At 36.4% G+C, this 24,372-nt stretch overlaps 2 protein-coding genes, 1 long non-coding RNA gene and 1 pseudogene across 5 annotated transcripts; 1 reads left to right on the top strand and 3 right to left on the bottom strand.

Annotated features, from left to right (window-relative positions):
* Positions 1–45: 45 nt before the first annotated feature.
* Positions 46–6,887, bottom strand: LOC146483097 (uncharacterized). Its single transcript, XM_085106452.1, has 2 exons — positions 4,949–6,887; positions 46–3,076 (listed from the first exon to the last, which is right to left on the bottom strand). Exons 1-2 carry the CDS (start codon positions 6,869–6,871, stop codon positions 1,229–1,231), a joined length of 3,771 nt encoding a protein of 1,256 aa, XP_084962578.1. The 5' UTR covers positions 6,872–6,887; the 3' UTR covers positions 46–1,228.
* Positions 6,888–6,899: 12 nt separating this feature from the next.
* Positions 6,900–9,316, bottom strand: LOC146483098 (uncharacterized). The gene is made up of 2 exons (XM_085106198.1): positions 7,033–9,316; positions 6,900–6,937 (listed from the first exon to the last, which is right to left on the bottom strand). Exons 1-2 carry the CDS (start codon positions 9,179–9,181, stop codon positions 6,900–6,902), a joined length of 2,187 nt encoding a protein of 728 aa, XP_084962324.1. The 5' UTR covers positions 9,182–9,316.
* Positions 9,317–10,797: 1,481 nt separating this feature from the next.
* Positions 10,798–21,224, bottom strand: LOC146483099 (uncharacterized). Of its 3 annotated transcripts, none has more exons than XR_014863957.1 (2): positions 20,254–21,224; positions 10,798–11,398 (listed from the first exon to the last, which is right to left on the bottom strand). It is a non-coding gene; the product is annotated as an uncharacterized LOC146483099 (long non-coding RNA). The 3 variants fall into 3 exon arrangements; XR_014863959.1 differs by lacking the exon at positions 20,254–21,224 and adding an exon at positions 13,795–14,428; XR_014863958.1 differs by lacking the exon at positions 20,254–21,224 and adding an exon at positions 11,804–14,428.
* On the top strand, positions 17,611–18,971 carry LOC146483100 (uncharacterized; annotated as a pseudogene).
* Positions 21,225–24,372: the final 3,148 nt, after the last annotated feature.

Genomic DNA, 24,372 nt, shown 5'->3' on the forward strand with positions numbered 1-24,372 from the left:
GCAAGTTACTCTACAAAGCAAGCAAAAAATAAAAATAAAAACAGACTGAACAAATGCTTTATCCATGTGCACATACTTTTGAATACAGTAATATTTTTTTTTCTGTATCTACAGTTTTCTAAGATTTCTTGCACTTGTAAGTATTGCCGGGAGCTACAGCATTGTGCAGCAATAGTCTTGATTCCTGTAGCTGTCATATATTCACATCTTCGTATAATGAGTTTCTTCAACGGAGGCCAATGAATGCTTATAATATGCATACCATCACTATCATATTCCATGATGTTACACTTCCCCATATCAAGAAATATCAGTTTGAAGCAGTTTTGAACGATGTGAGTTATGCTGACATCTCGTACAGCTTTGTATCCTTTGATATTCAAGTAGTTTAACTTAACACAGTGCTTCCCAATGTATTTTATTCCATTGTCTGTCACTGGACACTTTGCTTCACTGAGATACTTCAGGTTTGCAGAATTCTTTCCAAACTTGTAACTGCCGCCTGTGCCTTTTTCAATAGGCGAGTCCAGCGCGAAGGAGTACTTGCGCCAAACCGAACATTGGTACTTGAAGCACTCCCTCGAGAAGGGCTAGCTTGAACTGTCCTCAATTTAATTGTTTAAAAATTCCCTTTCTGAAGCAGTTCTTGTGGTCTTCCAAAATTCTTGAAGCCTCGTTTGTTGTTGTTGGGTAAATTGATCCATGAGTTATGTTCGTCGTCTAAGTACCGGATCTTTATATTACATTTATTCAGGAAGTTTAGACTTGAGCATCTACCCATTATATCTTGCGCTAGTGACTGAAAAGAATAATGGCTGGAATCACTAATGCTGCTGGAATCATAAAGCTGATCTATTTCATTCATTTACCAATTAATTTATTAGAAAATCTATTTGTATTCCGCATACTTGATAATACAATCCATCGACGCATTAATCAAATCAATCAAGTTCTACAGCTCAACAAAACATCACAGTAAGGAGTCGAACGTTGATATAGAAAAAGTAAAAAGCCTTTTTGTATCCTACTTACTTGATAACAGAATCCATGAATGCATTGATGACAATACATCCACTCGGCTAGGAAGGATGGACGGGCTCCTTTCTGTGTCTCATCAGATCAAATCATATCAAAGTATTTAACATTCTTTTTTGATTTAACGAATTATTTTCTGTATTGGAGATACGAAGTCTATTATTTATCAAATACGAAACGGTAAACGCGAAGTTTAAATTCGTATTGTTATTTTTATTGCATCATGATCAGAGTAGTACACATTGATTACTGAACTATCAATATTAAGTTTATTTGCTTGTTTGATGTAAACATGGTCTAGTAAACTACCTGAAATAAATGTAGGCATCTCTACAATCTGTAAATAATCCAAAGACTGCATTAATGATGAGAGTGGTTCCATGTCTTTGCTGCTAAAATAGTTAATATTGAAATCTCCCAGGATTATATCGATAGGATTACTTCTAACTAAATAGTCAATACCATTAATAAGGTCAAGTATGTTTGAGTTATTTTTACGATAAATTAAAAGGAGAGAAATATTTACGTCGTATGATCTATGGTTGTTAAATGTGAACATAAACCTAACAGCATTTAAAGTTGGGTAGTATTCTTGATTTGTTACATGAAATTTTTTTTTGATGCATATGGCCAAACTTGAATATTTATCTGAATTATGATCATACCTATATAAGGAAAAAGGAGATAAATTATCTATAATATCTGAATCGTTATCATTAGGTAAAAGTTGAGTCTCAGTGAATGCTATAAGATCATTTTTCAAAAGATTTACATCACATTTAACATCAGAGCTATGTTTTCTTAGGGAGCGTATATTTAAAAGGCATAATGTTACAACTAAATTGTTATCTTCTATTTTTCGTTTATTTGAATGTGTAATATCTTTTAAATCTTCTAACTTGAAACTTCTTAATCTATCATATTCATTATGTACTCTAGGATCTGCTTTTATGTGTTTAGTATTGATTTCTCCTAAAATATGAAGTCCTTGAAGTGAAGTTGACCTGCTTAACGCAACATATACTTGTCCATAGTTAAAAGATCTTTGTTTGTTCAAATGGAAACTTATAACAACATTTCGCAGTGTTAAACCCTGGACTTTATGAATTGTACATGCCCAAGCTAGACTTATTGGAAATTGAATTCTCTGTACTTCTGGAGAAGATGGTTTACCTGGTCGAACTTTTATTTTTGATAATACTTGTTCAATAGGAACAACAGCATTTTCTCTAGCAAATATACTACTACTGTTTTGTATTAAAGTTCTTCCTGCTTCATTATCATCAAACTTTATATAAACCACGGTTGGTTTTTGTGTTTTTTCACTGACATGAATCTTAACAACAGTTCCCATTTGCCCATTTATAAGTCTATCTGCAATATTAATATTTGTAGTAAGCATTACTCTAGCACCTTCTTTAATCTTCACTTCAAATTCAAGCCCTCCTGTTTCAGATCTCCCTCTCGATAATACTTTGTCAATATCTTGTTTTGTAACATTTGATGGATACTGGTCTGTAGCTCTAAGTACAAACAAAGGTGTAGATAATTGTAAAAGTTGTTTGTTGTTATGTTCATTAACAGGATCATTTTCTGCCCAGATGTGAAGTGCATTCAAGGGGTAATTGTTTGTTGATGGGACTAATACTCGAGAATTAATACAATTAAGATCCTCTTCAGTTTGTGAAGCTGTTCTAAATCTGTTTAAAATTTCGGCGAACTGCCGATCATTTTTCTGCCTCATAATGTCAGTCAATTCTATCATCGTGAAGACATGCCATGGATGACATAAATTGAAACACTCATTGTTGAATTTTTCAAAAATAGGTTTCCTCCGTATAGGTGGTAGTTGATACAAATCTCCTACAGCTATAATACTTATACCAGCAAATAGTTTAGAGCTGGATGATCCAAAAATGTCCCTTAGCCTTTGATGTATATGAAGAAGAGTAATGTTAGAAACCATAGAAATTTCATCTATTATAATAAGCTTTAATTCCGACAGTGTAAGTCTCATTTGTGTTTTCTTTTGGTCAGACATTGCTGGAAGATTGTCACCGGTTTCTTTAGGGATAGCCAACGCTGAATGTATAGTTGTTCCGCCTATGTGTATCGCAGAAACACCAGTGGGCGCCATTAACAGTACTGTTGGCAGATCAGGATTACTTGTTGTCTGTCTAAATGTTTTAATTGCTGTCTGGTATATTGTATTTATTACATGACTTTTCCCTGAGCCAGCACTTCCAGTCATAAAAAGATATATTGGGTTAATGTCGTAAGGTTTTAGAGAATGAAGATTTTTAACTTTGTTTCTACACCAGCGTAGCACACTATCATACGCAATACGCTGTTTCTTGTTTAACGACCTTATATGTTCACGTAATAGATCATCCGAAATTTCCCTTGGTTGAACATAACTTGTAATTGTTGCATTTGTAGACACTTTATCACTACTAGAATTGGAAGAAAGGTGTGAAATAATTTGTTCATTAAATGATTCGTCATCACTTTCAACATTACTTTGCATATCTAATTGCAAGTCTTCATTTTCTTGATCATTTAAAGAATCAAAGGAATGGCTAAGATTATTAACTTCACTATTTCTTAGGGCTTCTAATGCTTCTGTTATAGCATCTGCTTCAGGTTCAAATATTGTTCTTTTTTGTTCAACAATAGCTTGCACTTTAGGCTCATAAAATCTTGATGCGTATGTTTGTCCATTGCCAATAAGACTATCTTCATTACGCCATGGATAGTACAGCATAAGTAAGTGGTGAAAGTACTTTTCGGGCTCTTTTACTTTGTTAGGTCTATGATACCGTAATACAGCCTTAGTTTTTCTACATTTCATAACTTCATTTGTGTTTATTAATCTTATTTTGGATGGTAAATAGTTAATGACATCTGCATTTGTAGTAAATTGAACATGTGATTCTATAACATCATCTGTAAGAATTTCAGGTTGTGCATCGCTTGTCTCACAATCATTTTTGTATTCTTTGTAATAATATGTAGCAAATTCAGCTAGACATAAGTTATCAATAATTGGGATTTTGTTAGGTCTGATGCTATAGCGTTCGATTATATTGGATTTGTAAATATCTGTACTATCTTCATCTAACTCATCAAGTTCTATTTTGCTCTTTGCAACTCGAATTCTATTGTCAGGTAAATCTGTACTCACAAAAACTGTTTTAGGGAAAACTTTTCTCAACCAAAGTTCAGGCATACATCTATATACACATTCTTGTGAACTCACTTCTCTAGTAGAAAGAAAAGCCGCTCCTATTTTTCTCAAACTGTCTTTAATGGCCAAATTTGAAGTCTTTGCTTCTTTTGCTGCATTCGCAATAGCCTGTGAACATTCTGTTTCATCCTTTGTGAAGTATGAGCAAACATAAGTTATACATTTGTAATGGTTAAAAACAGGTTGTAAGTCATCATTAGCCCTAAAACCTTTTATTCCAGCAACAAAATAATTATTGATAAAACAGCTGTCAAGCGGTCTTTTAAGATGCAGATCAAAATCAGAATCACCAGATATAGACAAGGCCCAGTAATATTGTTCTTCTGTAATACCTAATGAACTCAAAAGTTTTTCTTCCGTTGTCTTAGGATTATACTGTGGTTTATTTGGGTTCAAGATTTTATTTATTTCTTCTTTTACTAAGCAAAGAATTTCATTTCTTCTTGTTAAAATGTCTCTTTTCAACTCTTCATCTAACTTTTCAGAAAGTGGTTCTGCTACTACTGTTCTCTTTGTGAAAAATTGTCCAAAATTAAATCTGCATGGAACATTAGTATATTTTCTACAACTCTTTGAGTGATTGTGCTTCTGATAAGTTTGAACTAAGGTAAATAATTGAGAATCTTTTTGTTTATCTGGCAAATATGCTTGAACATGATTGTCTATATATTTTATGTAATCTTTTTTTGTTTCATTTGTTAACTTTGGGCAATCACTTGTCCATATTAGTGCATGTAAATGAGGTGATCCTCTCATTTGAAATTCAATACGTAAAGCATAATAAACTATTTTACCAATAGGATTTCCTTTGCTGAATAACACTTCAGTAAAAAATGTCTCTACTCTGTACTGAAAATGCTTAGCAACAACAACAGGATTAGAATTAAGCATAGAGCACCTCTCATTGTAAGACAATCCTTCAATTTCTTCATCAGTTAAATTAAGTCCTTGTATCTTCCCAATAATTTGAAACAGCTCAGGCCATCGAAGGTCAGCACAAGACAATGTCATGAACCATGTTGGAATTCCAAGTTGTTTTACCATCGCTATAACTTCATACATAAATTTTTGCCAGTATGGCGGTGTACCTGGAATTTGTCTTAAAAACAAGTAAGCCTGGTCTTGAAAGATAAGATTTTGAAAATTTCGCACATTAGATCTTAAATGAGATGCAGTCAGAGACTGTCCATGAACTTTTGTCAGAGCAATAGCAATACTATCTGAAACTTTTTTTTGTTCTATGATGAACTGCGCAAAAAACAAATATTCAGGACTCATTGCAAACTTACCACTATAATGTAAAAGACGGGCATTGAAGTATTTTGTAGGTGACAGATTAACCGCTCTCTCTACAGTATAGCCAAATCTGCCCTTTGGGAATAATACTGGAAATGCTAATTCTTCACAATGTTTATCAGTCATGAATGAAACTGGATGTTTATTTTCACCTGGTGCAATATTAAAAATTTCATTTCCATGGGACTTTAATCTGGTATTTTTGTCCACATTTACAGGATAATCTGGTAGCACTGACTGTAAACAGGTTTCAGAAGTTGCTGCTCTAAATTCATTCAAAGGATCATCTCTTTCCTCCTCACTTTGATCATTTGTTGCTTTCTGTTCACAAGATACCTGAATAATTGGAGACTCTTCACCATCGGCACTGTCTGAATCAGCTCGTAACTGCATTTCTCTCAGATTTATGTCAATGTTTTCAATATTAACTGTTATACCACTATATAAAGGATTGTTCATTCTGAGCCAATTTAGCGCATTGAGTATAACTGCAGGTCGTACAGCTTGAAAGTAAACATGGCCTCTAAAATCAAGCTTTCTTTTAAGTTTTAACATAATTATTCCCGAGCTTTCAGGAGGTCTAGGCAAGACATTACAGGTATGATCACATTCTACAGGCACATTACAGATAGCTCCTTTAATTTTCCTTTGTTGACCTTTGGGCATAATTACTATTTTTTCAAAGACAATGCGCTGAGATATAAGAATCTGCTCAAGTTTTTCTAGACATTCTAGTTCTAGGGGGATTTCATCAACCATTAATTTGTTATAAACAGCTTGACATGGAACTTGTTCTTTTAACAATTTAGAGTGACATGTTTTACAGATATATTCTTTCTTATCAAAAGACATTTTTCCTGTGAAAAGATGCTGTTTGACATATTTACTTTTCTTTAATTCTATTACTGTTTTCCTATAAAGAATTCTATGACACACAGAACATATGTAATAAGGACCTTCTCTTACTGCTTTTTGAAAAGATGCAATACAGAAGTCCAAGTCATTGCCTGAGATAGCTTTTTTTTCTTCTGTGTTCCTAGCCACTCTCCTGATCTTTTCGAGCCATTTTTCTTTTTCTTCGTTTTTCGTGTTGTGATAAGTTTCTCTTGTTTTAGCTAAGAGTTGTTCTTTCTCATGAGCATCCATAGATTTATATTTCTCTGCACGGTGAGTTAGCATATTTTGTTTCTCATTGGGATCCATAGATTTATATTTCTCTGCACGGTGAGTTAGCATATTTTGTTTCTCATTGAGATCCATAGATTTATATTTCTCTGCACGGTGAGTTAGCATATTTTGTTTCTCATTGGGATCCATAGATTTATATTTCTCTGCACGGTGAGTTAGCATATTTTGTTTCTCAATGGGATCCATAGATTTATATTTCTCTACACGGTGAGTTAGCATATTTTGTTTCTCATTGGGATCCATAGATTTATATTTCTCTGCACAACGAGTGAGACGATTTTGTTTTTCATTGGGATCCATAGATCTATATTTTCCTGCACAAGCCGTGAGAAGATTTTGTCTTTTATTGACATCCATAGATTTATATTTTTCAGCACGAGCAACAAGAAGATTCTTCTTTTCATTTCTATCCATAGATTTATATTTTTCGGTGCGTGCAATCAGAACTTTTTGCTTTTTATTATTGTAACACTCACGGTACTTATCTAAGCAGATTTTTTTCCTTGCAGGCTCGAATTGAGAATAAGACTTTCTCCTTTTAATTGCAATTTCTATTTTACACTTAGCAGATTTGTGGCATTTCATAATCTTTTGTTTTTCACCTTTATTTAACTCACAGGTGCACAATACACTCTGAAAAAAATACTGTATTTCATTAGACTTCACAGTATTTGTCACACTTTGACAGACCCTTTCGACTAAACAATTTTTATCACTTACTCTGTGTACATTAAGTCCTTGAATTTTATTCAAAGAAATTAAGTAAAATGTTGTATTTCTGCTGGTTTTGTGAAAAACGCAACTTAAACATAGGCTGGGAAACTGAAGTAAAAATCCTGAACTTTTAGTTACATTTTGCAACATCAACCTCTCAAGGGCTAATTTACTAAAAACTGAATTACATAGAAGAATTCCTTTATTACTCGTAACAAATTTTACATTAATATTGGCACCGCATATATTAACATTCTGTGGTAGTTCACTGGAACTTGTCTGATTTTTAATAGTCTCAGTAAAGAAAGCACTTCCATATTCAACAAGAGCATCTAATGTATCAGACTTCCAATAACTGCAAGGTTTAACAACAGAAAAACAAATTGCATACAGAGCTATTGCAGAACTCTTCGTTATAGTTTCATTATTTGTAGTTTTAATAATAGGTACATCTTTCGGTAAAGTACCAACAAGAACATTATTACAATTTTGCTGCACAGTTTTGCACGCTACTGCATTTTTTTGTATACCATTATTATCTCTTATTGAAGAATTATTATCTCTTATTGAAGACTTTTCATATATAGCAAAAAACCAACCGTTAGAATGGCTACTCAAGAGGTGCTGAAACGAAGTGTAAATTCTAACTGAAACACACATATCATCTACATATATCCAACGAGTATCATCTTTTATAGCAACTGTAAAATGAGAACTTATACATCGAACCATGCCTTTAAGTACATAATTTTGACCAAGTACATCCATAGTCAAAGGAAAAAATATTTGATTAATATAATTGGATGACAGTTCCACAGTTAAAAATCGTGGAAGCGTAATAAAATGTTGTAGCATTGGAAGATCCCCAGAATGCTCTTGACACAAATCACAATAGAGTGCACTGCTATTTGGTAATATAGCCTCAGAAACATAATTCTCTAAGCCATTGTGAAGCAAGTTCGGAGAATTTATGTAAAGTACAAATATAGCTGTGTTTTTTATAATTGCATTGTTACACGATGAACAAACTGACTGATTACTTTGTTGTATAAGAAAAAGGGATTTCAATTCCTCCGTCATCATACCAACTGTATCCAACGTAAATATGTCACTAAATACAGCATCTGCAGACATTGCGGCAAATGAGTTACAATGTTGTCTTAGATAAACCCAAACAGGTTCTCGAACTACTGTCATTTCTGTTTGTACATCATGGTTTTCTAACTGTAGACATGCGTCAAATAAAGTTTGAAAAAACTCATTACGTTCGATATCTTTCAGAGAATCTTTAAAAATAGCAACGCTAAGTTCAAGAAAACAATCTACCGCACATGAAAACTTGCCTGAATGAGTAAGGCAATAATTCATAAAATGTCTTCTAGCATTTGTTCCCTGTTGTGACAGTTCACTGATGGAAGAGGTCTTGGAATTTGTCGCTTCACTGATGAATATATTTCCATTAATAATATGTGCTTCTTTGTTTGAAATAACGCAAGGATCGAAGAGTCCACGTAAAGCAATGACACGAGGATAAGGATTGGTCTCTATATCGCTAGATTCCTTTGTACTGACATGTGTCATTTCATGATTAACATTTTTATAAGTCCTTTCTTTTTTCGATGCAAGATATTTGCTTGTGCAGTTTTCCATAGCTTTCCTAGTGCTACAAAGTACTGTTTTTCGTAATGAAGCTACTTTCATAATTTGATTAAGAAAAGACGATTTTGGGACAGTTTTTAAAACATACTTTCTAAACAATTTTCTGTTTCTCCTTTTTAAACCCTTCTTTAGAGCTCTTAATGGGATTCTACTGGGTTCTCGATAATGATGTCGTCTTCTTTTAGTATCCCTTTTAATATTACTAGTAGTAATCACAGATTATTGGAGTGCGTTCGATTCCTTACAAAGGACAAAACTTAGGTATGGTAGGCACTTTCCTGTTCGTTTTAATTTGACTTATTTCGTTCGTTTTACTCTTTATGCAACTTTTCTTTATTGCAATAATCATCATGTTCACAGAATATTTGAAGTTTCCTTTCCAAATTAATAACCACAGTTTTACTGCTGGTTACCCAGCCTGAATAAAGCAAAGTTAATGGGCAAATAAAAATCTTAACTTTGAGGGTGAAGAAACATCTGGAGCGTGAGGGATTATTTCACTCTTCCACCCTGAAGCTACGAGATTAGGGGCAAACCCGAGTACTTGACAGATCTGACAGAGAAAAATTATAATTAAGGTTGCATGACATTTGCAAAATATTTTCGTAACGTCTTTAATCATTGAAGAACGTACTTTAACACAACACGGTATACTTTTACTTCTACTTGCTACTACTATTTACTAACAACAAGATTTCAAGGTATTTCTTATACGCTACGCGAAAATCCCGCTGCTATGAAGCGATAAACATTTTGAATGTGGAGATCGAATTAGCATATTGGAGGTCTTGATCTCCATCGGATAACCAAATGCGCGTGTACAAGCATAAAAATCTAACACAGAGATAAAAATACTACCGCTGGCGATCGACTATATATTTCCATTTGCTACTAAATCTTACTATTTATTAGCTACTAGAAAGGTATTTTTTATACTTAACGCGAAATTCCCGCCTCTAGGAAGCGATAAACATTTTTCAGGTTGGGATCTAATTAGCATTTTGACAGTCTAATCTGATCTCACCCAAGTATAAAAATCTATTGCTCGAAACCTCAAGAATTCAGAGAGATGAAAGTGTTACTGAGACGGTACACTATTTGCTTGTACTTGCTACTACTCTTTACTTGCAAAAAGAAAGGTATTTTTGATACTCTACGCGAAAATTTTGCTGCTATGAAGCAATAAACATTCTGGATGTAAGCTTACTCTACGCGAAAATCCCACCGCCATGAAGCGATAAACATTTTGAATGTTCCGATCTAATTAGCATATTGAAAGCCTTGTACAAGCATAAAAAATTATTATAGAAACCTCATGAATTCAGAGGGAGAAAAACTGTGCTACTGCATTGTTCATCGCAAATGATCCCATATATGTCCTTGTTCGTCGAAGAGTGAAAGAAACAAAACCTCTAAACTTGAGTTGTGAGACGAACACGTCCAGCGAAGCACGAAACAGAATGCTTTGCGCAACGAAATTGAAACGTCACTCAAAATGGCGCTGAAAAGGTGAACGGCCGATCGAACGAAAAAACACGGGTCAGCTTTCGCTTGGGATGCACAGGATACCTACGCGATCACAGGCAGCCCAGAAGATTAGGAAGCGTTCTTCCTTCGTCGAACGCAATTAATAAACAATGCAAATAGTGACCTACAAGTACCGTGTTTCACTTTTTTATTCATGTCAAGCATTGTTAAATACTCTGTAACTATTTTTGTCCCACTCTTCTTCACAGTCCTCTATTGTGTACTTCACTGTTTCTTTTGTTTCAATATCGCACTCTCTGTTTTATGTCACACTCTTTGTTTTGCAAGGTTTGCAAGGTTTGTATAGCTGTGAATATCTGTTAATTTCTTGCTCAATGTGTTACAGTTGTAACAACCAAGTGGCTGCTACTTATTGTTGTAACAACCAGGTGGCTGTTACGATGGGTGTAGCAACCGAGTAGTTGCTACGATGGGTGTTCTGTTGTAACAACCAAGTGGCTGCTACGATGGGTGTTGTAACAACCGAGCGGCTGCTACAATGGGTGTTCTGTTGTAACAACCGAGTGGCTGCTACGATGGATGTTCTTTGTTGGGTTTTCTGTTTTGATAATCAGCTGACTGCTACACTTTGTGGTCGCTACGTTTTCTGCCACTGAGTGCTCTTGTAACAAACAGTCCAGCACTATGTAGGTGCTACGTTTTGTAGGCCTTCCTTGCTAACAATGAGTTGGTTTCACTCTCAGGAAGAAATTCAACCTCAACAACTTACACCTGCAAAACAAAACCAAAAAAAGACAATCTGTTAAAATTGAAAGAAAAAAATAACTGCTGAAAACTAATCAGAATTATTTTACTAAAATAAAACAAAATACAGTATATGAGCAACTCAGAAAGCTAGCATGAGATTGTTTTTCTGACCTTCCATTATGCTACGTGACATCATACTGGAAGTTGCTTATGATTAGGTAATTACCGATACGCCACAGAGACCTGACTTCCGGCTACTTCGACTTGTCCAAGTGTACCATTTAAGCATTGCGAAAAACATTTCTACCAGTGCCATTGAGATTATTGAAGCTTCTGGAGAGGGGATCATTTAATTTCAGGCCTCATCAAAGGGGGATTATTAGAGAAAGGCGCCAGTAATCGATAATAGGGACCTATTTATCGCTTAACCTGCACCCTGTGAGGTCGAGGGATTATAGAGCGTTTTTCTTTCTTTTCCCTGCAGGGATTTGACGTCCTTGCCAACACTGTTTCGGCTTATTTGGCGCCAGTCTGTAAAAAGGAAACACGCAAGTACGCACAAAAAATCGACTCCAATTAGGTGACATGAGCCCAGTTTATATAAAAAAGTGGCAAATTAGTTGTATTTATTATCAATGGGACAATGACTACAGTCGAACCTCCCGTAAGCGACTACCCATAATGTCAAGGATATGAGGTCGCTTACGGGAGGTGGTCGCTTGCCAGAGGTCAGACCACAGGGGGGGAGGGGGGTGGGGGTCTAAATTTCGGGTAATTTACATATGGAAATTGCGGACGCCCTTTTGCCAGTGCTTATTGAAATCCAAAGTAAAAACTTTTCTTTAGACTGCCTGATTTAAGAGCAAACAGTAAACGGCAATGTTACATTTCAAGCGTAACACATCAACAACTTTGGCGTTTGTTTGTTTGTTACATAATCCAGTTGACGTTCTTTATCGCCACAATTTTTCTGTTGGATGATACATAGCCTGCGAGCAAGCTCTCTTGGGGGTGGAGAGCTTGCTCGCAGGTTAGATGATACAAGGTTAAGAGAGTCATCACTGGTCGTACATGTACATGCATGCTATTTACAAGATGAGAGAGTTTCTTTCCTATAAGGGATTCAGATTAAAGTTTATTTCAGTGTACACTATAGTGCATTATATGTTATCATTTGTTTCGATGTCGGGAGACACTTCCGGTAGCTCCGGCTGTGAGACTTTTTAAAACACTTTTTATTAAAATACGGTATCCGCTGTAATGATGTGGGCCGATATGTTACAGTCAATTTTCGCCCGTGATAGAAACAGTAGATTGTGTGTCAAGTGGTCGTTTACGGGAGGTTAAAAACCATTGAAAATTATAAACAATCATCTCTAAAAGTGGTCGCTTACGAGAGGTGGTCGCTTACGAGAGGTGGTCGCCTACGAGAGGTTCCATCTATAGTGATTTGACTTGAAAACGTTTGGTATTTTGGAAAAGTGGTTGCTCGTGAGGGGTGGTCGCAAAGGGAGGTTCGACTGTATTTCAAATTAGAGTAAAACTTCGCTGTTATTATCCTTTGTTCGATATGGCGAGAAAAGGCTCTTCGAAGATTTCTAAATTACAGGTACTTCACATAAGCCGTAAATACACGAGGTAACTTTCCCTACAACGCGATGTAATTAAAAATACAGAACATGACGTAATAGTTTTGCCCATCAGGCTCTCTTGTTTTTCCTTAGAGGGCCTATAGGGATTTCTAGTGATGTTACGGTAAATGAGTTCCCCGTTACGACATAATAGAAAACGTTGCATCACGCAGGCAGTCACATTTCCGTGTGTAGAGCATTGTTATAATTAGAGCGGCTGCACATGAGGGTCAAGTCATGAAAATTCAAATACAGAGGTTGAGTATTACTGAGTTAACTGACGCTGCAATCGAGCAGCTTAAACTCTTAACGGGTTCTTGTTTCATATATTACATTAGCCTGTGACAAGACAGGAAGAGGTAGCTCATCCTCTCTGGCCTGTGAACAGGGTCCCAAGTCGGGTACAGCGCGAAAAGAAAAATGATGAACGTTGTTGAAGCTTCCTTTCATCAGAAACAACAATTCATTATTGAGTCTTTGGTATGCTACCAAATGCAGTCTTAACACAAAAGTATAAGGATGACAGCTTCCTCAATCGTCGCTTTAAAGATAAATTAAAAACCATCAAATCAGAAGTATGTATAAAAAAAATCAACGCTTTTTCAATTAATGCCAGTTGAGATAAATTACAAACCACAACCTTGCCGTGAAACACACGAGTGAACGTAAACTCTGAATATATAAACCGAGATCTGCAGCACACTTTTCGCCTATTTGTCATTTCGTACAAAATACCGCTACTGATTACAAGCTATATCAACCAAACAGAGTCTAGGTAAAAGCAGTTACCTCAAGCAGTAATTGGTGTCCTCCTCGAAAAAGATCTCTAAATACGACTAATGAAAACGTTTCGAACTCAACGCCAATCGCAAAGTACAATTGTTACCATCTAACTAAACGCTTAACTTGCTATTCGCCGTCTTTATCAACGTAGATTGCACCATTTCAACGTAACCTTGTACCCAGATTGATTGCACCATTTCAGCGTAAACTTGTACCCAGATTGATTGCACAATCACAAAGTAACATTGTACCCAGATTGTTTGCACCATCACAACGTAACCTTACACCGAGATTGTTTTCATAGCATGGCAATAACATAATTGATTTTTCGCTCAAAACACCGTACATCATCCCTCCAGAGTGCACATATTTAGCTTGCAAAGATTAGATAGCATTTCATATTGACTAGGCTTGTTAAGAGATCGTTTATTGAGTAAAATTATGACTTTTTAAAGGTTAATTTTCAACCAATTTCAAAAGTTGCTAATGATATCGTAATTGTAAGATCACAGCAATTTCATAGATACCGGACGGAAATTCTCGTGAAGCAATCTGAGCTGAAAGAAAAAAGCATGGCACTCAGGCTAAAGATAACGTATATCATCCAAATTCATTAAATCCTATCGGCGTTGTCCATGTGTACATGGTAGGTTGGAAAAGCCGGAATGACGGAATTCGGAACCCAGAATTCGGAATATTCGGAATACGGAATATTCGTAATACTCGGAATAAATAAATAAAAAAATAAATAAATAAATGAATAAATAAATAATAAATAAATCAATGAATAATAAATAAATAAATAAATGAATTACTAACTAACTAGCTAACTAAATGAATAAATAAAACAATAAATAAATAAATGAATAAATAAATAAATAATAAATAAATCAATGAATAATAAATAAATAAATTACTAACTAACTATTTTTTTTTTTTTTTTATTTTTTTTTTATTAATTATAGAATACTAAACTTTACTTACAATACTAACCATACCAACTTAGGATACTAACCTAAATTACAAAAAAGTAATAATAATAATAATAATAATAATAGTTACAATATTAAATTAAATTCTTCTACTGACAAGGTATGACTATTTTTTTGACTTACAATGAATTACAATTCACTCAGACTAAAAAGTCGCATCATTTCTCACTGCGCGGTAGATATGTCAATTTCTGTCTTCCCCCGCCCCCTGGTCCCCTTACTGCTTTACAGTCAAACAACAATGCAAAATACATTTCCCATGTTTGACAGAGTCATCAGCAGCATCTAACCGCAACACGAAATCAAGTTCTTTTTTTCAAGCTGAATACAGTATTTCATTAGAAGTTCAGTTCGTTGACGTCTTGAAGCGCTTTACTGGTACTTAAAAAATGGATAATACTGGACTGAAGAAGAGGACCTATGCAGATGGTGGAGGTGGGTGGTATTTGGTTTTAACTTGTAAATCAGCTGGTCGTATCAAAGTTAAGCGCGTTTACTGAGGGGAGAGCACAATCTCAACTGCATACGAAGTACAGAGGAACCATAAGTATTATACGGGGGTCTTATACTACACTCGTTTCCTAGATTTTCTAGTGCATTTATCTGCAAACTTAAACTACTATCGATGAAGTTTCATTGATTTTCAGTACCTTTTTGGAATAGCGTGATGTATGCCATTTTCAATCGATAAAATGTGGCTATTTTGAATTTTTCCATAACTTGTGACTCACAGTGCACGCGAGTAGTTTATTGACAATGTACGTAGCGCTTTTTAAAGTTAGTGTAACGCTGCCGGGTAACAGCGACATCACATTACTGTATGAAATGATCATAACAATTTGAATACAATTAACACATTTGTCTCAGAAGGGCACCTGGAGCTGTCTTATGAACAGTTGGAGTTGGTTCTTGTAGCGTGACCGATTTTGAAGACAAACTCCTGTATATGACTTTGCGATATTTCATGTGTGTCATTTAAAATGCTGCTGTTTTATTTCGCATGCAGATTCCTACGTACTTCATCTACACCCCGAACGAGTAATGAAATATTTCAAGAATGCTGGATAGAACCAGAATAAAAGAATAAAACCTCACTTGCTCACTATAAAAAGATAAAGAAGTCTTAGATAAAATGGCTGCCGTGCGGTTGAAATGCGGCAACACTTACTTCAGTTCGTCCCTCAGGGTCGGCTTTGTAAGAAGTAATTATAATTTTATCAGTTGTGAGAGTTCTTTAACTTTTTTGGGGGGTGTCATTTTACTCATACTTATTTCATTTTCAATTAATGTAATCACTTACTTCACGGCTGTCATGAATCAGCAAGATGTGAGTGATAAGTCAGTGCACACGAAAATCAAAACTTGGCTGTGAAGTGTCTTTTCCGTAGTGTTTTCTACGTGGATGTTCCGCCTATCCATACACGTTACCGGAAGACTAAAGCATCAAACTAGCTATTGGTCAACCAAAAGAACCAATAGCAAGCCAGAATTTTCGATCCTCAAAACGCCTATAAAAACGGCAAGAACAAGATCAACCACGGAATGGTACCAGTTGAAATACTGTCATTCCAAAGACACTAATAAAGCAACAACTGAAGAGATTCGCTTTAGAATCGAAACTGCAGTATTGTTTTAGAACGTGAAAATGAGCAACCTCAGACTAGCTGAAGAAGGCATGCTTGAATCCGGCCCATCAACATCAGGCGTGGCCGAGCTACCTGACACTTACGAAATAAACGCCGAAGAGGAAAAGTCGCGGTTAGCCGACTCCGATGAAGATTCTAAGAGCGGACAAAGTTGGCCGACTGTCAAGCGTCGCCACGAAGAACAGCAAGGAAGCGAACGGAGAAAACGGCCAAGACAAGATGACAGCGCTAAAGCTTTGGAAAGCAAAATAAAAAAACGAAAGAATCTATCACCAAATTGGAGGCGCACGCCGAGAAGAGAACATGTCCCAAGTCGCTACGCTACAACGTTCGCGCGAACATCACGCCGGACGAAGATTTTAAAATGGATGTGAGCCGCATCCGAAAAGAAGAAGAACAAAAACTAGTCGGCGCATTAACGCGCTTCCACCAACGAAGAGTAGAACGTAACACGATTAAGCTCAGAAAAACAGAGCAGAGAGCAAACATTTCCAAAGGCAGGAAGACAAACAATTCCAGACTCATCAAGAATTATTCACGTCCGGCCAAGTACACCAAGAAGGCACATAAGAACATTAAAAAGCTTACCGAGACGTTAACCAAAAAACTAGAAAAAGTAAATGGAATGATAAAAGCATTAGAGAACAGTTCTAATAAAGAATGTGAATCTTACACTTGCCTCTTCTCTGACTCAGATAAGGGGAGGGATATAAAAAAGCGAAAATTTAGAAACAAAAAACATAGTGAGAGAAGAAAACACGTTAGACGAGATAAAATTAGAAAATCAACAGACACTAATCAGAAGCACATCAAAAACTTTTCAGAGTACAAAATGACAACTGATCAGACAAATCTACTAGCAAAGGGACTGAAATTCATCCCTACGCCGATTATAGAAGAAAAACGCGTAAAGCAACAATTGCTACTAGATTTTAAGCAATTCGCGAGAAGAGTGCGTCTCCAGTACATATTTCACGGCAGAGATAATGAACCACATCCGTTCTAAGATAAATCCAACTGGGAACCGCCAGTTCAAAGATCAGTTGCCCTAGAAACTTTTCTAGAAGAAGTTAAAACAGAACTCGCTGAGATTAAACTTATAAAGCCAAAGCCTAATCTGTCGTACAACGAGCGTAAAGCTATTAGAGAGTTGAGAACGAACTCTGACAGAGGCAAACAAAGGCACAACAACGGTCATTATGAACAAACAAGATAAGATACAAGAGGGCCTTATACAACTCGATGACAGAAATAACTATGTGCCCCTAGAAGCACCAATGGTCAAAGACACATTCCAAAGAGTACAAAATATTATCAAAGACCTACATCGTGGGGAACATATAGACGAAATGACCACAAAATGGCTTTCTCAGACACCTAATCAACCTCGCATACCAGTGTTTTACACACTAACAAAGATTCACAAGAAAAACCCGGTCGGTCGACCGATAATCTCGGGGTGTGATGGCCCTACAGAACGAATATCATCATTCATAGACAACATTCTTCAGCCTATAGCAAAAACACAAAAATCGTACATTAAAGATACGACAGACTTCATTAATTTTATCGAGAGGACTAAAGTCCCAGAGAATACAATTCTAGTCTCAATGGATGTCACTAGCCTGTACACCAACATCCCACAGGAAGAAGGAATAGACACTGTATGTGAGGCATACGAAACATTCTATAAAAAAGACACTCCGATACTAACACACTCTCTTAGAGAACTACTTAGACTTATACTTCAGGAGAACTCCTTCCAATTTAATGGGAAGAACTATCTCCAAACACATGGAACCGCAATGGGCACGAAAATGGCGGTTGCCTTCGCAAACATCTTTATGTCTGCGGTAGAGACAGAAATAATCAACAAGAGCAGTAAGAAACCACTAGAATGGAAAAGATACATCGATGACGTGTTCTCTTTGTGGGACATTAAAAGAGAGGAGATAGATCTTTTCGTTAAGACGCAAACAGGCACCATCCAACCATCAAGTTCACGGCTGAAGTACCAAAGAAAGAAATAAACTTTCTAGACACAACAGTATTCAAAGGCGAAAGATTCAACAAAGACTACGTCTTTGACATTAAAACGCATTTCAAACCAACTGAGACGTTCCAATACACGCATTTTTCTTCCTGCCACGCCCCTAGCGTCAGGAAAGGTTTTATCAAGGGCGAAGCCCTTAGACTTTTAAGAACCAATTCTTCTAAAAGTCTTTTTGAAGAAAATATAAAAGATTTTAAATCATGTTTGCGTGTACGAGGCTACCCAGATGTTCTGGTCGATAAAGTCCTCACAGATGTTGAATTTAAAGACAGGAAATCGGCTCTTAGTCAGAAACCGAAAATGCGCAAGAAAATATTGCCTTTTGTCACACAATACAATCCATCAGTGCCAAACTTAAAGAAAATCTTAATGAGCAAATGGCATTTAATCGAGAATCAACCTTTGCTGAAAGAAATTTATCAGGATCCACCGATTGTATCCTACAAGAGAGGAAAATCTTTAAAAGACATACTCGTAAGAGCCAAACTCTAAAGATCAAGTATTCAAAATGGGCGACACCAGGAGGAGTCGTGTTAGGCCTGTCAACACTTCAAAACATCTCTACAAGAACCAACTCCAACTGTTCATAAGACAGCTCCAGGTGCCCTTCTGAGACAAATGTGTTAATTGTATTCAAATTGTTATGATCATTTCATACAGTAATGTGATGTCGCTGTTACCCGGCAGCGTTACACTAACTTTAAAAAGCGCTACGTACATTGTCAATAAACTACTCGCGTGCACTGTGAGTCACAAGGTATGGAAAAATTCAAAATAGCCACATTTTATCGATTGAAAATGGCATACATCACGCTATTCCAAAAAGGTACTGAAAATCAATGAAACTTCATCGATAGTAGTTTAAGTTTGCAGATAAATGCACTAGAAAATCTAGGAAACGAGTGTAGTATAAGACCCCCGTATAATACTTATGGATCCTCTGTACTTGGTATGCAGTTGAGATTGTGCTCTTCCCTTCTAAACGCGCTTAACTTTGATACGACCAGCTGATTTACAAGTTAAAACCAAATACCACCCACCTCCACCATCTGCATAGGTCCTCTTCTTCAGTCCAGTATTGTCCATTTTTTAAGTACCAGTAAAGCGCTTCAAGACGTCAACGAACTGAACTTCTAATGAAATACTGTATTCAGCTTGAAAAAAAGAACTTGATTTCGTGTTGCGGTTAGATGCTGCTGATGACTCTGTCAAACAGGCGAAGCGATATGGGAAATGTATTTTGCATTGTTGTTTGACTGTAAAGCAGTAAGGGGACCGGGGGGCGGGGGAAGACAGAAATTGACATATCTACCGCGCAGTGAGAAATGATGCGACTTTTTAGTCTGTTCATTTATTTATTTATTTATTTAGTTATTTATTTATTTATTTATTTATTTATTTATTCATTTAGTTAGTTAGTTAATTAGTTAGTTAGTTAGTTAGTAATTTATTTATTTATTTATTTATTATTCATTGATTTATTTATTATTTATTTATTCATTTATTTATTTATTTTTTTATTTATTTATTTATTCCGAGTATTACGAATATTCCGTATTCCGAATATTCCGAATTCCGGGTTCCGAATTCCATTATTCCTGCTTTTCCAACCTACCTGTGTACATGCATTAGTTTGAGTCATAAAGATAGCATTATGTTGTTTCACCCACCGACGTTTTCGTCAGATAAACCGGTCTGTTTGACGAAATTTTCATCTTTTGTTATTGTATGAAATCACAGCTAACGAAACTAGAGGCGAACGTCATATACTTACTGTTGGTAGCTTTCTTGAGGAGCAAATGACCGCAGAAAACAAAGGAATTAGTTAGTCTGAAGTATCTGTTTGTGAGACGTCAGGCGACAATCGAAAATGAAAATTAGAGAGTCAGAGTCAACACAAAAGCAGTTACCTCAAGCTGCAGCAATTGACGTTCAGTCTTGAAAAGTTTCTTTCTCACTACGACTACTGAATACTTTTCGAACCCAACGCCACTCACAAATTGATTACACGAAGAGTTTAAATAATGGAAATTGCTTCACTTGCAAATTTAAACCGCAGAGAATAAAATGGTCCAAAACGATGAACGGTGTTGAAACTTTGTCAGCCAAAAAATCAGTTAAGTCTTTGATATGTTACGAAACGCAGTCTTACCTCAGAAGCTTATAAAAATATCGACGCTTTTTCAATTAATGCCAGTTGAGATAAATTACAAACCACAACCTTGCCGTGAATCATACTAGTGAACGTAAACTCTGAATAAACCGAGATCTGCAGCACACTTTTCGCCTGTTTCAGGGGCACCCAACGGATCGTTTCGGTAAATTATCTGTTGGGAAGGCCCTTAATCCCCTACAATTTTCTAAAGCGAATTTTCATTAAGAACTTTCGTGATATGGAAAACTTTAGGCCTAGTGTTTTCGGATTGATAAAAATGTCGTTTCGAGTGCCGAAAAAGATCAGCTAAGATTTTCGGAAAGGAAATAAGGCCTGAGGTTTTCGGGAAACGGACAAAGATGCCCTAGTAATTTCGAAAAAAACTCAAGTTTCCCTGGAATGACCGAACAGATAAAAATATTATAGCGCGGCCTGAAATGAAACTACAAAGCTTTAAAGGCACTCCAGATAGCCTAAAACAGCGTTTCAAAGGATCTGAGAAAAAACTATCGTTGGGTGCCCCTGCTGTTTGTCATTTCGTACAGAATACCGCTATTACAAGCTATATCAACCAAACAGAGTCTACGTAAAAGCAGTTACCTCAAGCAGTAATTGATGTCCTCCTCGTAAAAGATCTACTAATGAAAACGTTTCGAACTCAACGCCAATCGCTAACTGCAATTGTTACCATCTAACTAAACGCTTAACTTGCTATTCGCCGTCTTTATCAACGTAAGATTGCACCATTTCAACGTAACTTTGTACCCAGATTGATTGCACCATTTCAGCGTAACCTTGTACCCAGATTGATTGCACCACACAACGTAACCTTACACCGAGATTGTTTTCATACCATATCGTTAGCAACTTTTGAAATTGATTGAAACTAAACCTTTGAAAAGTCATACTAATTTTACTCAATAATCGATCTCTTAATAAGCTTAGTCAATATGAAATGCTATCTAATCTTTGCAAGCTTATGTACACTCAGGAGGGATGATGTACGGTGTTTGGAGCGAAAACACAATTATGTTATTGCCATGCTGAAAATTATGTCTGTACTAGCTGTGTCATTGCCTAATCGTAAGATCACCGCAATTTCAGAGATACCGGAAATTCTCGTGAAGCAATCTGAGTTGAAAGAAAAAAGCATGGCACTCAAGCTAAAGATAACGTATATCATCCAAATTCATTAAATCCCATCGGCGTTTTCCACCGACGTTTTCATCAGATACCACTCCTACCGGTCTGTTTGACGAAATTTTCATCTTTTGTTACTGTATGAAATCACAGCTAACGAAACTAGAGGCGAACGTCATATACTTACTGTTGGTAGCTTTCTTGAAGAACAAATGACCGCAGAAAACAAAGGAATTAGTTAGTCTAAAGTATCTGTTTGTGAGACGTCAGGCGACAATCGAAAATGAAAGTAATTTGTTCCCCTAAGGATGTTTATTCTCTGACGTATGCGTCTATTTTCACAAAAATAATAGACTGCAAGCAGTCCCCTTCTGGATAGTCGAGAGGTAGCGCGAAATAGCCGAGCGCGAAAATATTGTTTTGCAAGTCAACGATCTGTCATGTTACTTATCGTCGCTCGCGTGATTATCAACACTTCCATTTTCTAAAAAAAAAAAAAAAAAACAAGCTAACGTCATCACTCCCCGGGTCATCAAGCAACGCGTTATATTTTCAAAAAATACGATGGGCTTTGTCAGTTTATCCATAAACGCATCAAATAATGGTCGTGTCTTAAGTCTCTTTTTCAAACATCTGATTTAAACAGCCTTGAGGCTTGACTAACATTTTCACAACAAGTAGCGGTAGGAAAAATTTGCGGGTCATTGCGCATTTTTGACCTCATGAACGATAAACGGTGTTGAAACTTTGTCAGCCAAAAATTCAGTGAAGTCTTTGATATGTTACGAAACGTAGTCTTAACTCAGCCGAAGTATATAAGAAAATCGACGCTTTTTCACGGCTTAATGCCAGTTGAGATAAATTACAAACCACAACCTTGCCGTGAATCACATGAGTAAACGTAAACTCTGAAAAAACCGAGATTTGCAGTAAACTTTTCGCCTATTTGTCATTTCGTACAGAATACTGCTATTACAATCTCTATCAACCAAAGAGAGTCTACGGAGAAGCAGTTACCTCAAGCAGTAATTGATGTCCTCCTCGAAAAGGATCTCTAAATGCGACTAATGAACACGTTTCGAACTCAACGCCAATCGCAAACTACAATTGTTACCATCTAACTAAACGCTTAACTTGCTATTCGCCGTCTTTATCAACGTAGATTGCACCATTTGAACGTAGCCTTATACCCAGATTGTTTTCAAAGCATGGCAATGACATAGTTCATTTTCCACTCTGAACATCGTACATCATCCCTCCGAAGTGCACATAACCTTGCAAAGAAGACGAACTGCAAATAAGATTGCATTTCATGAGAGTAAAAATTAAGACTTTTCAAACGTTAATTTTCAATCAATTTCAAAAGTTGCTAATGATATCGTAATTGTAAGATCACAGCAATTTCACAGATACCGGAAATTCCCGTGAAGCAATATAAACTGGAAGAAGAAGCATGGCACTTAGGCTAAAAATAACGAGTGTCATCCAAATTCATAAAATCCTGGTTCCTTCTCGAACACGTTCTCTCAGCCAACGTCACTCGCAAATTACTAGACTTTTGATTTGCTATTCACACTAGTCAGTCAACGTCTTTGAAAGGTCGATTGCACCATTACAACGAAACCTTGTACCAACATTGAGTTTCACGCCATAACTATATTAGATTTTCCACAAACAAAACTTTCAACACCGTCCATCATTCCTCCGGAGAACACTTATGCTTACCAAGAACACGATCTCCCAACAACACCGCAATTTATATTAAGATGCTTGATTGAGTAAGATTGTGACCTTTCAAAAGTAAACTAGTGATTTCAATATGAAAGTGGGTGCTGGCGAAGGGGGATAAAGTTGTGGGGATTTAATTAAACAGTGAATGATTTTGGAAAAGGGGGTCGACTTTGAGGGTAGGGAGAGTAGGTTTCAGTTGGATGAGTTGTAAAAATCATGACTACAGCAAGCATTGGTTTTGAAAATGGGTCATGGCAGGTTTAGTGATTTGTGTAACCCACATTGGGGAAGAAATGTTGAAAACGCTTTTTTTTTGTGGGATGGGGGTGTTGGTGAAGTGGACGGATCAGCCGCCCCAAACGGCACAGATTTGGAATTATTTGCCTCCACGAGCAAAGAACTCGTGTGAAAGTGCAACGAGTCCTTTGATTTCACAGTTGAGTGGTTCGCAGATTTTGAATTATTAGCCTCCACGGTATTTTTTCTATTTGCTGTCTTTATTTACTTCTGTAATCATTCATCAAGGTCACGAACGGAAAGAGATCAATTTGTGTTTGGCTGCTTTCATAGATCCACCGCTTGAGAATTGAGATCACTTTCCACGGGAAAATTTTACCACGATCTTACGCACAGATGGTTTCGAGGCGCAGTTGACTTTGCCATAAAACAAATAGGTAAGTATTTCTAAATATTTTTATTTGCTAGATGTCTTCATTTGCATGTGAATATTCATCAAAGTCAAGAAACGGATCAATGATGAATCCCGTGGAAAGTGATATCTTTCCGTTCGTGACCTTGATGAATGATTACAAAAGCAAACGTCAACTGCTCCTCGTAACCTTGTAACCGAAAGCGTCTGACAGCGTG

The sequence above is a fragment of the Pavona decussata genome, unplaced genomic scaffold, assembly GCF_977016875.1.
Source record: "Pavona decussata unplaced genomic scaffold, jaPavDecu1.1 SCAFFOLD_40, whole genome shotgun sequence".
NCBI classification, from domain to species: Eukaryota; Metazoa; Cnidaria; class Anthozoa; order Scleractinia; family Agariciidae; genus Pavona; species Pavona decussata.

What these genes read in the sequence shown, in the direction of transcription:
- LOC146483097 (XM_085106452.1), bottom strand. Translation starts at nt 6,871, where the DNA reads ATGCTAACTCACCGTGCAGAGAAATATAAATCTATGGATCTCAATGAG. An exon ending in AAAAAGATTACATAAAATAT is followed by an intron (nt 3,077 to 4,948) that starts ATAGACAATCAT and finishes AATCTTCCAGCA; the next exon opens with ATGTCTGACCAAAAGAAAAC.
- LOC146483098 (XM_085106198.1), bottom strand. Translation starts at nt 9,181, where the DNA reads ATGAAAGTAGCTTCATTACGAAAAACAGTACTTTGTAGCACTAGGAAA. An exon ending in AAAACAAAATCGTCTCACTC is followed by an intron (nt 6,938 to 7,032) that starts GTTGTGCAGAGA and finishes GATCCCATTGAG; the next exon opens with AAACAAAATATGCTAACTCA.